Source organism: Ambystoma mexicanum, chromosome 10, assembly GCF_040938575.1.
Source record: "Ambystoma mexicanum isolate Mex_15411 chromosome 10, UKY_AmexF1_1, whole genome shotgun sequence".
In the NCBI taxonomy this organism is placed as follows: domain Eukaryota; kingdom Metazoa; phylum Chordata; class Amphibia; order Caudata; family Ambystomatidae; genus Ambystoma; species Ambystoma mexicanum.
The window spans coordinates 1,475,574,870-1,475,590,295 of NC_090932.1; the positions used below are offsets into that span (position 1 = coordinate 1,475,574,870).

General features: G+C 46.0%; 1 protein-coding gene across 1 annotated transcript in view; it reads right to left on the bottom strand.

The window, feature by feature from the left end:
* The window catches only part of ANAPC5 (anaphase promoting complex subunit 5), a 655,776-nt gene that overhangs the window by 365,443 nt on the left and 274,907 nt on the right, over nt 1-15,426 (bottom strand). The window contains exon 5 of the mRNA XM_069619569.1: nt 13,457-13,523. Within this exon, the coding sequence (XP_069475670.1) occupies nt 13,457-13,523 (67 nt within the window). The remainder of the gene's footprint in view (nt 1-13,456; nt 13,524-15,426) is intronic.

Genomic DNA, 15,426 nt, shown 5'->3' on the forward strand with positions numbered 1-15,426 from the left:
CACCCTCCTTGCCGATGTAATAGCCACTAGGAAGGCCACTTATCACAATAGATCTTCGTGGTGTAGAGGCCATAGGCTGAAACAGTTTCCTCATGAGTCCCGAGAGTACGGTATTAAGGCTCCATTCAGGCGATATACTTTTTACTGGTGGGAAACTTCTAAAAAGCCCTTTGAGGAATGGGTTAAGCCTTTCCTGGTGTTCCCCGCATTGGGTTTCGCACCACTTGCAAAATCGTTTCCACTTTAGGTGGTATGACTTGTTGGTGGCGGGTACTCTCGCCGCTAGAATGTCTACACTCCTGTGATATGTTTAGGCTTCCAAACTCCGCAAAGTCAGGAGCCACACCATCCGGCAGAGTGACTACAAGTCGTGGTGTAGAATTTTCTGCCTGCCTTGGGTTATGAGGTCTGGCCGATTGCTGAGTCGGATGGTTTTGTCCCTGGAGAGCTGGACCACATCGGAGTACCAAGTCTGGTGGAGCCAGTCTGGTGGAATGAGGATCACCTTTCAGGAGTGCCGCTTGATAGTCTGTATTCTTCTGCACAGGATCGGGAACGGCGGGAACACGTATGCGAAGAGGCCGTCCCATGGAAAAGCGAAGAAGTTTCCCATTGAGCCCTTTTGGGGCATCCCAAGCTCACTTTTTGTTGTGGATCGTGGCAAACAGGTCCACTGTTGGCTGTCCCCAGTGCTGGAATAGCAACTGCAGCATCGAGCTCACATTAGTGGTTTGGAGACACTTGCCTGATGAGGCTGTCCAATTCTGTGTCCCCGGAAAGTGGAATGCCTGAATGCCAGTTCTGTGGGTAATGGCCGAGCGCCAGGTCATTTGAGCTTCCTTGGACAATGTCGTGGATCTCGTTCCTCCTTGCTTTCGCAGATAATACATTGTGGTTGTGTTGTCTGTGAGGACTTGGACCGTCTGGTTCTTCAGTATTGGAAGGAATGATTTTAGCACCCACCAAACTGCTCTGATTTTAAGCACATTTATATGTAGGGATGTCTCCCGGGACGTCCATAGCCCCCTGACATACAGCTGATCCACGTGAACGCCCCACCTATGGGGGGAGGCGTCCGTTATTAGCGTTTTGTCGGGTGTTGGATACCGGAACGTTCTCCCCCTGCAGACATTGGTCTTGTTTGTTCACCATTGAGGTTGAGAGCACAGTTTGGGAGGGATACACACTATCACCCCATGCTCCAGTTACCTGGGACCAGTTTGCTGCCAGGAACTCTTGTAGGGCTCCGATATGGAGTCTGCAGTGCGGGACTAGTGATATGCAAGACACTATCGTCCTGAGCAATTACATGCATTGGTGCAATGTTCGTACCTGGTTTAGTGTGAAAGTCTTCAGCAAGGTTGCGGGAGGGACGCACTGTGAGATCGGGGGTGGAGAATTCTGCTCCAAGGAATATAAGCTTCCTGGATGGCCATTAGAAGGATTTTCTGTAATTAATGGCAAAGCCTAATGTTGGTAATAGATGCAATGTCACTGCCATAGAAGACTGTGCTCCCTTCCTGGATGGGGCGCGCACTAGCCAGTCTAAATAGGGATAGACATGGTGACCTTGTTTGTGGAGAAGGGCCGCCACTGGCACAAGGCACTTTGTAAAAGTGCGCAGAGCAGACTTTAGAATAGTGTGACTTTCTGCCCACAAACTTTCTGACCACGAACCAGAGATATTTCCGTTTGACCTAGATGGATGGGGACGTGAAAGTATGCGTCCTGGAGCTCCAGGGACGCAAGATAGTTGTGGTGCTGCATTGCTTCTATGACGTGCTAAAGCGTGATCATAGTGGTGCTTTATATACTTGTTTAACCTCCGTAAGTTCAGAATGGGCCTCCATTTTCCATTCGGTTTGCGGACGATGACATAACGGGAGTATACTCCCTTTCCCCTTTGGTCCCCGAGAACTTTTTCCATGGTTCTTTTTTGCAGCACTTATTGTAGGAGCACGGTCTTGTGCACCTGCAGTTGGTGGTTTGGAGGTATGAGGGAGTGGGTGTGTTTGAATTCAATAGGTGCCTGTACAATACCACATCCAGCACCCATTTGTCCTTTTCAAAAAAGGTAGCAGGCGCTCCTCTCCTTTGTTATTCCTCTCCAGTTTTCGGCACATCTGGGGATCCTCCCTCCTAGGATGCTGAGTGTTGGAATGCCACTGTTGGGTTTTGCCCTGCCTTCCCCTTTGGGATACGCAGAACAGTGCAGTGCTGATTTTGCCCATTGGCCTCTGATTTTTGGTACCCCTGATACGCTCTTTTGCACCACTGGGAGCGATATGTTGAGCCTCTAGAGTATTGCCATCCCTTGTTGGACGAGGACATGGGTGTTCTGCCTGCGGCTCCTCTGAACTGACGAAAGGGCTGCCGGTTCTGGAGAGATGCTAAGGACTTCACTTTGTCGGATTTAATCGTTTTAAGAGCTTTGTCGATCTTGGGTCCGAACAGCTCACCGACTCGGGAGAGGGCTGGGAAATTAGACATTTCGGATGGGTTGTACTTTTTTTCAATTTTTTTTAATTTCTTTTTTTTAAATCGAGGCAACCTTTCTCTGATGGTATTGTGAATGGTCGTTTCATTGTCTTTTTAAGTCCATCTTGACAGAAGTGTTGACAATGGAAATCAAGACCACTGCCTTCCTCCTCTTACTCATACGGTCAAATAAAAGCACTCCTATCATCTGAGGCGAGGAGGCCAAACTCTTTGCACGACTTCATGACTATAGAAAGGAACGGTCGTCTGGGGAGGTTGACTGTTTTGCTGACTCCTCGTCCTGGGGAAATTCTTGTGGGGAATACGTGTCCCAATTGTCGTCCCACCGCGTGGAGTCAGATGACGAAGATTTGGTGTCGCAGGGTTCGTCTGCATCCGTATCTATCAGTTCCCCTTCTACCGGTACTGACCGTACCGGTGGTGAGAAGGTGCAGCTCCTTTTGTGTGAGGGAGAGGTCAGCGTCAGTGATGTACTCCTGATCCTGCTTATTGGTTGACGAGCAGGGGACGCAGGAAAAGGACAAGAACACGACATGGATTGCGAGTGTCCTCCGGGGGACCTTGCTGATCTTCCCCGCGACATAGATCTGGGTCTGTGAAGAGAGTATTGTGGCACTGCTGGTTGAGGTGGCGGTTGTAAGTCTGGCATCACTGGCCTCATTAGAGCTGCATCGAGCCGCGTGATGACCTTCTGCAGTGAAGAGAGTACCTGTATCAATAGTAAAGCCTGTGGGTTGGTTAACAGTGCCAGCACTTCCCTTTGCTGTACTTGTAGGTGGGTGGCCCCTGTGACTGGTGCTGGACCTGCCTCTTCCTGTGGCTGTCTGCCTGATTGGTCCTCTTCTGGAATGTGACTCCCTGGTGTTGGTGGCGTAGTTGGAGTCTCCCCCTGTATCGCAACCAACTGTTCCTTTTCCAACCCTTCAGCTTGTTGATGATGCGTCTCTAAGTCTGTGTACTGTAATATCTCCTCTGGAATTACATCAGAGTACTAAATAAGGGAGATCTGGCTGATAGGTTGGGGTTACGTGGGCTTGCCTGGCTGGGGAGGCTGCATCTCCTAAGGAAGTTTTTGCTTCTCCGTCGACAGGGGTGTTGTGGATGGCGATGAGCCATCTTTCCGTGGTTTTTTTGGGACCCAGGTATTTCTCCTTCCACACTGCAGTGATTGAAGGCCGGGGCGGCGGGACTTTTTTGCGCAGTCATTTTCCATGGGTTTCTTCATTGATACGTCTGTTTTATGGTGTGTCGTGGACGAGCTAGTTTTGTGGAGTATTGTCGATGGGCTAGCAGCCCTATGTTTCGTTGCAGTTGTCGTCGACGTGCATACTTTACATGACTTTTGCTGCTTTTTCTCCATGGTTGAGGTAGGAGGGTGCTTTATACGCATTCTGTGTCTCAACAGCCTTCATCGACTTGTGCTTAAGCATATTTGGAGTAGCAGACGACGAGGGGCTTACGTCCACGGCAGTGGAAGATTTGGCCAGCCCTGGGGGTTTCAGGCGTTCCTTGTGTCCCCCTTCAGTGGGACAAGTCCTCTCCCACTGACCTTCACTTATTCTGTTTTTCTCTCGACTTGCTGCCTTCTGCCCCCAACTTCCATCCTGGTGGACGACGGACTTCTCCGAGCGATGACAGCCTCTCCAGTCCCTTAAATGGTCTCCTCTTGCCCGCAGTCGATGGCTGATAGCCGTGGGTATATCAGTGTTTGGTCTTCTTCACTAGCTGCTCTTCCAACCTGGTCGTTTCCCTCGACCATGGTCGATTTCCTGCGGGAGCAGCCATGCTTTTGGTCGATTCAACGTCTGATTGGGCACTCTGGGTAGTTCCCCTCATTGAGCCAGCAGACCAGCCTTCTGGTTCTATCGTCGAGAGTCTCTGAACTAAGACGCTACAAATAGTGCAGTTTTTAATGGTGTTGTGGGGGTACAGACAGTATATGCAGTCAGAGTGTTTATCTCTCTCATTTACATTTTCAGGCCACAAGTGGCACAGGGCTTAAAAGGGGTCTCCTTTTGCCCTCCATCCCCAGAAATCTACCACACCTCAAAGCAGTAGACTTGATGTTGTAGAAAAGTAGAAAGGAAGAAATTGTCATTTTTCTTCTTCAAGATTTTAACCTAGACTCTGTGGAAAACTAGAGGACTCCCTCAGCTCAACACATGGTTAGAATCCATGGCTACTCAAGGTCCCATTGGTGGGACCAAAAGCACCCATAACAAGGGTGTAGGGCTAAAAAATGTAGATTCTTCTTGCCTATAGCAAGGGGAAGCAAAAAGAAACCGAGGATTCCAACCCGAACAACAGGAATATTCACAGCATGTGAATCTATGCAAGATCCAATGCTGGAGAAACAAGGTTCCCCTACATAACTGTCCTTAAGAGAGGTTGCAGTGCTGCCTTAGACCTAAATGGGAGACAGGGACTCCCTGCACTGGTAGCTTAAGGACTAAATCAGTGCCCCCAAAACAAATCCAGCAATCCAGCTGAACCTCTTCAAGTATTTTCTGATACACCTACACAAGAATACAACATCCTCCATCACCACTACTGATGTGTCCTGCGCCACTTAGCATCGCCCGCTCCCACACTCCAATGATAGATTTCTGCTTTGGTTTGCTCTTGTCAGGTGCATCCAAACATCCTACAAAAATGGGTTGAGCTAAGCAGTGAGCTTAAAGGGCCTCATCCCTCAACCCCCCCCACCCAAAAAAGAACTAATATATCAGTGCAGGGTCACACAAACAGATATGCTGGGGGTACCAGAGGGTAAAATTGCGAAAATGTTCCTAACATTAAAACAACTGCAATTCATTTTAAAGCCGTAAGGCTTGCGATGGGTCCAAAGCCTTGGAATCATCTCACCAAGCTCGAAAGTCCCCAACGGATTCACTGTGGAGAATCGAACACTCCACAAAGTCCTCTGCCTCATTTCTCACTCGTTGGAAATTGAAAACCAAAATAGCTAAACTCATATTTGCACAAATACACCCCAAAGAGTTGAAGACCACACACAACATTGATTCAATACTACCCAGATGGAAGACAAAGATGTGTTGAGTGATCCTTTGCAACATTAGGCCCTGAAGGATGGAACAGCCTTCCTTTCTACCTAAAACGGCACATAACCCCTAAAGATTCTATAGAAATCTGAAATGCGGTCTCATTACGGCAAACCACAAACAGAAAGCCCACCTCTGCTACTGTATGGTTTCGCCCTACTAGCTATAATGCTCTGGGATCCACTTTGCCCTAGAACGAACAAAACATTTACACTTCTACCTCTAGCCACTTTAACCTCAAACTATCCCACCTTGGGCCTAGGAAAGGTTTTTTGCCCATTAGCTATTTATTCTCATCACCTTTAGTAATGACTGTAGCATTATCACAACTAACACCTTGTTGCTTAAACAGCTTATAATTCGTAAAAATGTGAGTTTTCCCTTGTAACGAAACTTATTGTAACACCACAGGCCTGCTATCTACCCCTTTCCAGTCTCTAAATTCTCGCTTGTTGGGGTTTTATGTATATCCAATCCCAATAGCTTTTTGAACCGTACACAATCTGTAGGCCTGGGATTTTGAAGCAATATGATTGCAAGTTTGCACCTTACAAAAACACCAAAATGAAAATAAAGCTCAAAGAGAATTAACAAAATCAAATCTTGCAAGCAGAAAGAGCAGCTGAAAACCTGGGGGTCCACAACTCCACCAGAAACCAATCCAACATAATAATTGCACAGTACAATAATTAATCTGTGGGCTTTGGCAATACTTGTAACGCCTAGAGAGTAAAAAGAGAGAATGGAAGAGAGCGAAAGGAGAGAGAGAAGGGCAGAGCAAGAGCACACCATGAGACAGAGGGTGCAAAACAGGAGAAAACGTGTGTGCGTAAAAGCAAAGGAGGGAAAGCGCATGCAAAAGGAAAGCATGGTGCGCAAACAGAAAGGAGAGAGAATGCAAGCAAAAGGAAAAAAGAGCGCCCTCGCAAAAGGAAAAGAGCGTGCTCGCAAAAGAAAAAAGAGAGTGCCTGAGCAAAAGTAAAAGAGCGAGCGCCCAAGCCAAGGCAAAGGAGAGATTACGAGAGAGGAGGGAGGGGGGAGGCAGGTGGGCTATACGTTTTGCTCATGGCACCTTGGCCAAAACCTTTGGGTGCCACTTTCATATGTTGGGAGCCAGCTCAAACAGCTAGTTAGATCTCCTAAAATTGCATCGGTATATGCAAAACCTTCGACAATAGACTGAAACAAACCAGGAATATTTGTATTATAGAACCCTCTCAATTATAAAATCTGCATGCTACATTACTCACCCTCCTGCTCACTCAAGATATGATGCAACTTGTCCTGGTAAACTGATCTCTTAACAGTTTAACTGCTTAAACATCAAAATTGGTTTGTTTAATTTAGCAGAATCACTATGTTATACAGCAGAACTCTTTAAAATGGGGTCCCACAGCTGGCACGCTACAGAAACTGCATCGAGCCATCAATCCAATTTTCTCACCAACTCATCACTCAAAACTCCCATCGATTTGCATACTTGCTGATCTCTCAGCAGCCTTTCACAATGTCAACCACACCTCCCCATCCTCCATTCCCTTTCCAAACTGCTCAAATGTCTCTGTGATAACCTGGGTATCACCAATCAGGTCCTGGCTTGGCTGACTGCTTTCCTCTCTGACCGACCCTCCCAGGTCCAACTTGGGTCACTCCTCTCCACTGCCTTTTTCTCTACCTGTGGTGTCCCCTAGGGGCTCTAACCTCTCTCCTTGGCTGTTCAACCTTTACCTGGCACTTCTTGCCCACCGCATTGCCACTCTCTGCCCCAGCTTCCAGTGCTATCCGGATGACACTTGGCTCATTTTCAGGCTACCTTCAGCCACCTCTTCTCCGTCCCTCAGCACTGACTGTGTCTGCTATCCAGGAGTGGTGTGCTGCCAATGACCTGTACCTTAATGCCAGTAAGACTGAGATTCTCCTCATCGCACACCCGCTCCCTCCTTTCCTGTAGCTCTCTGGCAGGCCTCTCTTGGCCTTCCTCCTGCTCCTGGCCCTCCTCCTGCTCCCGCCTGCAAGGCTAAAAACCTTGGGGTCATCTTCGACTCCACTCACCTCTCTGGCGTCTCTAAGAAGTCAAACTACCAGCTGCACCTCCTTAGAGGTATTCTTCCTTTCTTCTCCTTCCCCCAGAAGATCACAGTCTCCAGAGCTCTGGTTCTCTCTTAGCTGGACTAATGCAACAGCCTCTTTCTAAATCTGCCTGCCTCTACTCTCCGCCCTCTGCAACTCATCCAAAACAGGACTGTGAGTCTTGTCCTTGGCCTCAAGCCCAGGGATCGTATCTCCCCAGGACTGAAATCTCTGCACTGGCTCTCAGTGGCTGCAAGGATTAAGTTCAAAACCCTTTGCATTGTCCACATTGCCTTCTGGGGCCTGGGGCCTCAATACCTTCAACTCCCTCTTCCTTCTCGAGCTCTTTGCTCATCTGCCTCTAACTCCCTCAGGGTCAGTCGCTTCTCCAAGCAACGAGTTGATGGTAGATCTCTCTCTTCTGCTGGGGCCTCTCTCTGGAACAGCCTCCCTGCCTCCTTGAAACTTGAGGAGAACCATCTCCAGTTCCGGAAGCACCTCACAACCTTTCTCTTTGTTTCTGCTTTTTCTCCTCCTCTCCCCTGCTGACCTTCTGGTTGAAACTGAAACTGCACTGGTTACCTGGCCACCCTCTGATCTCAGGCCCAGGTCCCTCCGCCACCAGTCGCACACACCCGCACTGCCTGCCTGGCAACCCACACACTCTGAGACTGTTTTCTGTATCCCTACAGTCCCACCACCAGCACTTAACATCTGATGTCTGCACTTATCTTGCACTTGCCACCTGCTGGCCGTTACTTTTACTTATTGTTGCTATTCTATTCCCATGTACTGCACTGTCCCTTCCCCTATCCCCCTCCACTTTTCCCCTTCCCCTTCCCATGCACTTCCGATCTGAATGACACGTTGCCTAGTAGGATCGTTGTCTGTTCTCCTTTTGTTCCCCCTCCCTTGCCTTGTCGCACCTTGATACACTTGTGTATAGACACGTTATAAATATCATATCATAACCTTGGGATCCAGGAACCTACCCTTAGCTGATCGCTGCCTTCTTATCTGACAATCCTTCTCCATTTCTTTCTCATTGAAGAGGAGCACTAGCAGTAGCACAGTAAGCAAATCACCCAACTTACTTTTAATTGGGTTTTGTGTAGAACACCCTTTTACATCGTGGCCAGAAACTAAATTTAACAATTTTTTACAATTCTGTTCAAGAGGATCTTTTACTAGTGGAAACTTCTACTAACCAGCCATGACAACAGTAATCTGTACAAGTTAATTGTATACGCTAATATTTTATAATGATAAAAAAGATTCTCCAAGGAAACATAGCTAGCGTTGCACACGTGAGGTTTAATCTCCAGAGCCATTACCTCACCATGCAGCAAATGTTTTCTATGGTAGTCACAGCAATTCAGAGAAAATGACTCTGCCCATGTATCAGGCCTTACTGAGTTTTCAAATAAGTGGAATAAACACAAGACAATACAATCAAAAGCCAGTAGAACATTAAATACAACCCAAGGCCAAAAGGTACACTTTATTAGGGCATACTTGTAAGCCCCAAGGTCAATGCATATTTCTGGTTATGTTCGCAGGCATCTGCATAGACGTCAAATGATGTGGTCTTGTAGAGCCACGGGCATGTCCAGGAACATTGTAGCCTTGAGTCTAAGTGAAGTATGTGTTGTCTAAAGCGTGGCTATTCTGCCAGAGGATCATCAGGCAGGGGTGGCTGAGTGGGAAGCATGGGAGTGTCCTACATATCGACGGTGATATGTCTCAGACATCGATGCTCTGAGCAGGTGTCCATGGGCATGGTGTGGGGCGTGGATTGGGAGATAAACAGTGTTAAGAACCTTTCATTAAGTGAGGGATTGCAGATATGAATAGAAGAATCCAAAATTGACATTGCCAGCATCGCTAGAATCACAGTCTGTAACTACACAGTTCAGACTGCAGGTCTTGGGGACTGAAGGCATCAGGAAGTAGACACAGACGACCAAGTACAGTTTGGGCTATAAACTTTTATTAAATACCACAAAGACCACAAAGGGGTTGGGCCAATGCCTACCTTGCCCTATGCTAAGGTGGGATTTCCCTACCTAACTAAAACTAAGGATAGTCTGCATCAGGAAGTCCAAAGTATATGCCCATCTGTGTCCAAAACCTATACTTGCCCTCACATCTATTTGTTCAAACTGTGTAGGGATGTCAGCATCAATTGAAAAAGAGTTCAAACAAAAGTTCAGAGTGTCTTCCGGCTCTAGGTTGGAAAGGGGCTCCCCCTTCCCCAAGATTTCAAATAGTTCACTTTCAATATTAAAGGGGTTCCCTTACCAAGCTTTCAAGTCTCTCTCTGTTTTCACAACAACACAATTCCTCTGGATCCTTCCCAGCTTTCAGCCCATTTGGCTCTTTCATCAATATCACAAAGTTCAGCATATCCAAGCTACTTTGGTTATTCAACCAGAAATCTGTAGATGAATCAAGTGGCTTCCCTTTAGTGGGGTGTGCTCGGTCTAGGCGCAGTTGTCAGACCACACAATGCAACTATTACAGGTCACGCAACCGACACACCTGGGTGGCTTCTTTTCCACAGTTGGGGCACCACTGCTTCAGCTCAACAGTGGCACTAGACAGATTCTCACAGTGTTTTTCAACACTTGTTTTATCACTATTCACTTGTCAGATTTTCAGGCTTTCTCAGAACGTTGCCTCCGTTTCAACTTGCAATTTATATAGTTCTTTTACGTATGGCTCGAGCCAATGCTTGCTTTTTCTCAACTTGTATAATTCACAGTTCTTGAAGTTCACCACAAATACTAGTTTTCTTCAGTTTCTATGAGGCACAGTTCCTTTATATCAGGGAACGCTTTGCTCCACTTTCCACTCGTGTGGTATTCACTCATTATTACTTTCCTTTGGTTCGGTATTCAAAATTCCAGCTCATTATTCAAAATAACGTAATTTCAAATTCCCAGTTCACTCTCCTGCTGGGAATTTGAACCCTGCTCACAGGCTTCTCATTCAATACCAAGTTTCAAGTTTACTGCTTTTTCTGGCCCTCACCGCAGCCTTCTCAATTTTGTTAAAGTTCGGTATTTATAAACCGCTTTTTTCATCACATTCTTGCAGCCATTAAACATCAGTGTTTCACAATTTCAATCCCGGCAATCCCATTGACTTTGCTGTCGCTCGCTCACTTGCGAGCGCTCAGTCCTTCTATCACCACGCGGCTCGCACCACAGCGTCCCGGAGTCACTTTATCGGGTATGCTGTCTTCCTGTGCCCTTCTCTGCTTCAGTCGGTCCTTCGCTGCCGCAGCTGTTACCGGCTTGGCAAGCCCCTTGCTCTGGGGATGCGACAGCTCGTGTCACTGGAGCGGAAGTCTTCTTGACTCTAGCAGATCGGCAACCTTACCCTGCCACCAGAGACCTTCCGACGACACCAGCCACACTCTGCTTCTGCTGCAGCGACTCTGCAGCACCTCAGCATCTCGGACACGCATCTCCCTGCCTTTTCCTCCGGCTCCATCTGCAAGCACCTGGCCTTCTTCTTCCCCTTCGATGTCCATTAGCCTCACCTGAGCGGGCAATTATATCGCCCCTTTGGCTCCAAGTGCAGGCTAATCACATTGAGTTTACAACAGTCTTGGTATTCGGCATTCCTCGTCCCAGTACCAGAGTGGTGTGTGTACTTGCCGGAGTCTATAAAGAATTAATGTAAGTTCCGGTGTGGTCTCTTTGTCTCAGAAATTGGGAGATGGTTTTCTAGCAAAATAAGGAAGGGATTGGAATTATCCCATAGAACCCTGGGGGACATCGGATTCTTGATGAAAGGGAAATGGTGGATACCGTATCTCACCCAAGGGTGTTTCAGCCCCACTGCCCTCCTCCTCCCAGGAGATCCTCCCTCGCATATCCACCCACAGGGTCAGGAACCAAAAGGGATGGCCTTTCCCTGGCCACCTGTGGGGGCTGGGGGGATATTTTGGGGAAAGAAGTGAGGACGCCCTCAGATTCCTCACAGGACTAAGGGCCAAGACTGCCTAGTGAATAACGTATACGTGCTAGAAAGGAATGTGGCTGTAAACTCCAACCCGTAAAGTAAATTTAGGGAAAGAATGACAACATTCTACGAGTTTTCTCAAAGGATTTTCGGGAGCAGCTAGGTAAAAGCAGCTCTAATATAGTCAAGGTGGCAAAGGAAAAATTCCACAGTGGGCTGAATTCCAGGGCAGCCAAAGGACAAAATTCACTTTAGTACTTTCAACAGGTGAAAAGAAGAGTTTACAAAATAATTGATTTGATAGAGTGTACAGTGAAATATATGATCGTTAGTGGTCCAGTTGGTTAGGAGGCTGGGGGGAGGGGGGACCCATCACTGCCATACTGGGAAGTAGCAATGAGTGAGACGCTAGGTGATACAGGTCCTATTTTCTGTCTTGCCTGTGTTTAGTTTCAGTTGGTTTCACTGTCAAGCGCTAAGCTACCAAGAAATATGAGATACCCAGGTATAGTCTGATACAAGATGGAAAAACAGATATGTCTCTACCCAGTGTACGTTTTTGAAAAACTAAAATTAAAATGTCAACAAGATCAGCCATGGGCAAGTGCCTCAAACTCTCATGGACACATACAAATTGGTTAGAAACCTATTTGGCATTTTAGTAACACTCTGAATCTCATTTATACTAGCATAGTTCAAGAACCCGGCGTATTTGCTGGCACATTTTTTATTGACCTAGGTTAACAGTTAGCCAGTGACAGCAGCTATATATTTACCGGGTCAGCCAGGCAAATGGTCTTTGCCAGCCAATACCAACATTTATACAAACCAAACTAATATATGAAATGGCATGCTACATTCTTCAGGTTTGAATAGTGTGACTTTTGTAAGGTGTGGGAATAGCAGCACTGTGCATCCTCGGCAGCAGGAGATCAGATGAACTTGAAGCTAAGGATATTCATAGAATAGTAAGCTGCCACTATAATGATCTCTTGAAATAACTAATCACCTGCATCAAAGACGCATAGTGCTTCACCTGATTGAGGCCAATCATGTCCCTAGCCAAAGTGAAATGCAGTCCACTGTCAGTCATACCATGTCATTATTTGCGGGACCAGTGGCCTGTGAGCAAAGCCTGTATTCCTTCTACCATTCGGTTCCCTTATTCCCCCCACGGACCAAAATTGTAACCCCCTTGCACCTGCAGCAGTTTTCTACCCAGAAACCTTCAGGAACTTATGTATGCTGCTGGATGAACGGGAATGGGTATGATCTTCCAACAGTGCTCTGCTCCTGTTGTTGAAGGTCTCCTAGCTTTTAAGTGAACTTGCCCAACCCCAATTAACTGCAACTGTAATTTCTGCTTCCCGGAAGCAATCGAGCTGAACCTCTTCAAGTATTTTCTGATACACCTACAAAAGATTACAACATCCTCCACCACCACTGATGTGCCCTGTGCCACTTAGCAGTGCCCCCTCCCACACTCCAATGCTAGATTTCTGCTTTGGTTTGCTCTCGTAAGGTGCATCCAAACATCCTACAAAAATTGCAACATGTAAGGAGAGTATTTTAATGCAGTCACTGCTGCAAAAGGGTCCACCTGAGCATCCTTACAAACATGTCCTTCATTTACAGACTCAAATCTGCATCAAGCATTCTTAGTTCTTAGACAAGGAATCAATTGATGCGATAGAATACATGATAATGAACTGATCCCAGGCTTAACTTGTAGATGGAAAAAAAGCCCGTTGAGAGAGGAGTGCACACACCAAAATCCCCCAGAGAATTTAAAGGCCGTCTAGCAGGATATATGAAGTGAGAGTGTGATTACAGAAAGTTCTTGGAAAACATACCTGATGAGAAAGAAAGTATTCTGCTTGTTTCTGAGACAACGGTCCGCTGCAGGTCAGATCTTCCTCTCTAGAATAATTAAAACACAACTTCAGCTTATGTCAGTAAAGAACCAAAGCAGGATAGGCAAGTAACAAAACTACAGTATAGTAACTTTGTGATTAAATTAACTCTGCCCTCACCATTTGCACTCGTCACTAGCCACTAAGTAGTTATATTTGACCCTTGATATTTGACACTTGACGAGTAAGAAATGACTTGCTGTGTGTATGTGGAGGTGTGAGGTGTGTATTTCTGCAAGTAGTTTGCAACTTTAAAGTGTTACTACAGATGATCTCACAAACATTTCCAAAACGTAGGTGCCATTTAAACTGAACTCCATTGAATGACTGGAGGCTTGAACGTTTACTTTAATAAAAAATAAATAAAACAAGTTTGGATTTAATACAAATAGCCATTTTCTAGCTGCCATCATAGCCCCTCTGGCTCCTCATAGCCATTTCTTAACAGGCCGATTGCTCCACACAAGCTCTCCACACCAGACCTCAACCTTCATGGATAACCATGTAATGTATATAGCTCACCTATACCAACCTGGCAGTGGCATTATTCTCTGTTACGGGAATAGGAGCCCTGAATTTTTCACACTTTGTAAAGGTCTAGAGTGTATAACTAGCTTGAGCTTGTGTGAGTGCAGCTATAAAAGTGCTGCTGATAAACCACATAAATCAACATCAAGAACAGAGCGACTTTACCCTAACATTTGCACAAGGCCAATACTCATTTTCTAAACAGGAACTTGATGGGGAATCAGAATTCCATAAAAAATATAGGCACGTATTACGCTTCTCTTTCTTTAATGATACAAAAGAGCAGCAATAATACTGTAAAAGAAATATCAAACAAGAAACTTTAAGAAACTACAAATCTCAGACGACAAAAGGCATGGACATGTAGTCCCTTTAGGATGCTTAGCAGTACCTTGATGTTGAGCATACGGTTAAGGAAAGATGAAAAGTAGAACTGTCTGAACCTTTATGGCAAAGCTAACAGGATTTAAAATCGACACAGATTGATCATTGACCTAGAGCTTGAATGCAAAAGAAAATGCAGTATATGAACAACGATAGGGGGAAATAAAGGGGCAGCATAAGACTACGTTGTCTTTTTTTGTATTTACATTTTTATTTCTCCAAAATGCAATATAATCAATGCACAACAATATATACAATTACAGTATAGTACAACAAGTACAGACAGGGGTCAGGTGGTTAAACACAAGCCCATGTGCCAAATCATTTCCATAAACCTCCCCCATATTCCATCATACAGGTTCATTTTCTTTCTTTTACCCAGAAACACCTTCTCCATCTGAGACATTTTACACAAGTCTTCCATCCAGGCAGATATGCAAGGAGCAGTGACACTTTTCCAGTCTGTAAGAATGATTTACTTTGCCGACAGCCATAAAGACCAGGATCTCTGTGGTTGGGGTGTCATCCCCCAAGATTACAGTTTGGAAGTCAAAATCAATGTCTGTTATTAAGACTCTATTCATTGCTTTAGTCACCTCTAGCCAAAACAACCTCAATTAAGAACATTCCCAGATCATGTGATCAAATGGTCCCTCCCTGTGCCCACAGCCCCAGCATAAATCTGTATCACCCATTCCTCTTGCAAACATCTTAGTAGGAGTCCAATATACAGTATTCAATATTTTGACCTGACGGACTCTCTCCCCAACACTCAATGAAGTCAGTGCAACATTCCTACATATGTTCTCCCACTTCCCCGTTATCTCCACATTCAAGCATTCAGTCCAAGTCCTGAGAAGTTGCTCATTTGGGCACCTAAAACTCAGAATTTGTACATTCTAGATGCACAATTTCCTTTCGATTTCAGGGTCATCAGATGTCCTCTTAGGGCTTCATCATCCGATACACTGAGCTTGCCAAATGTCAGTCTTAATCTG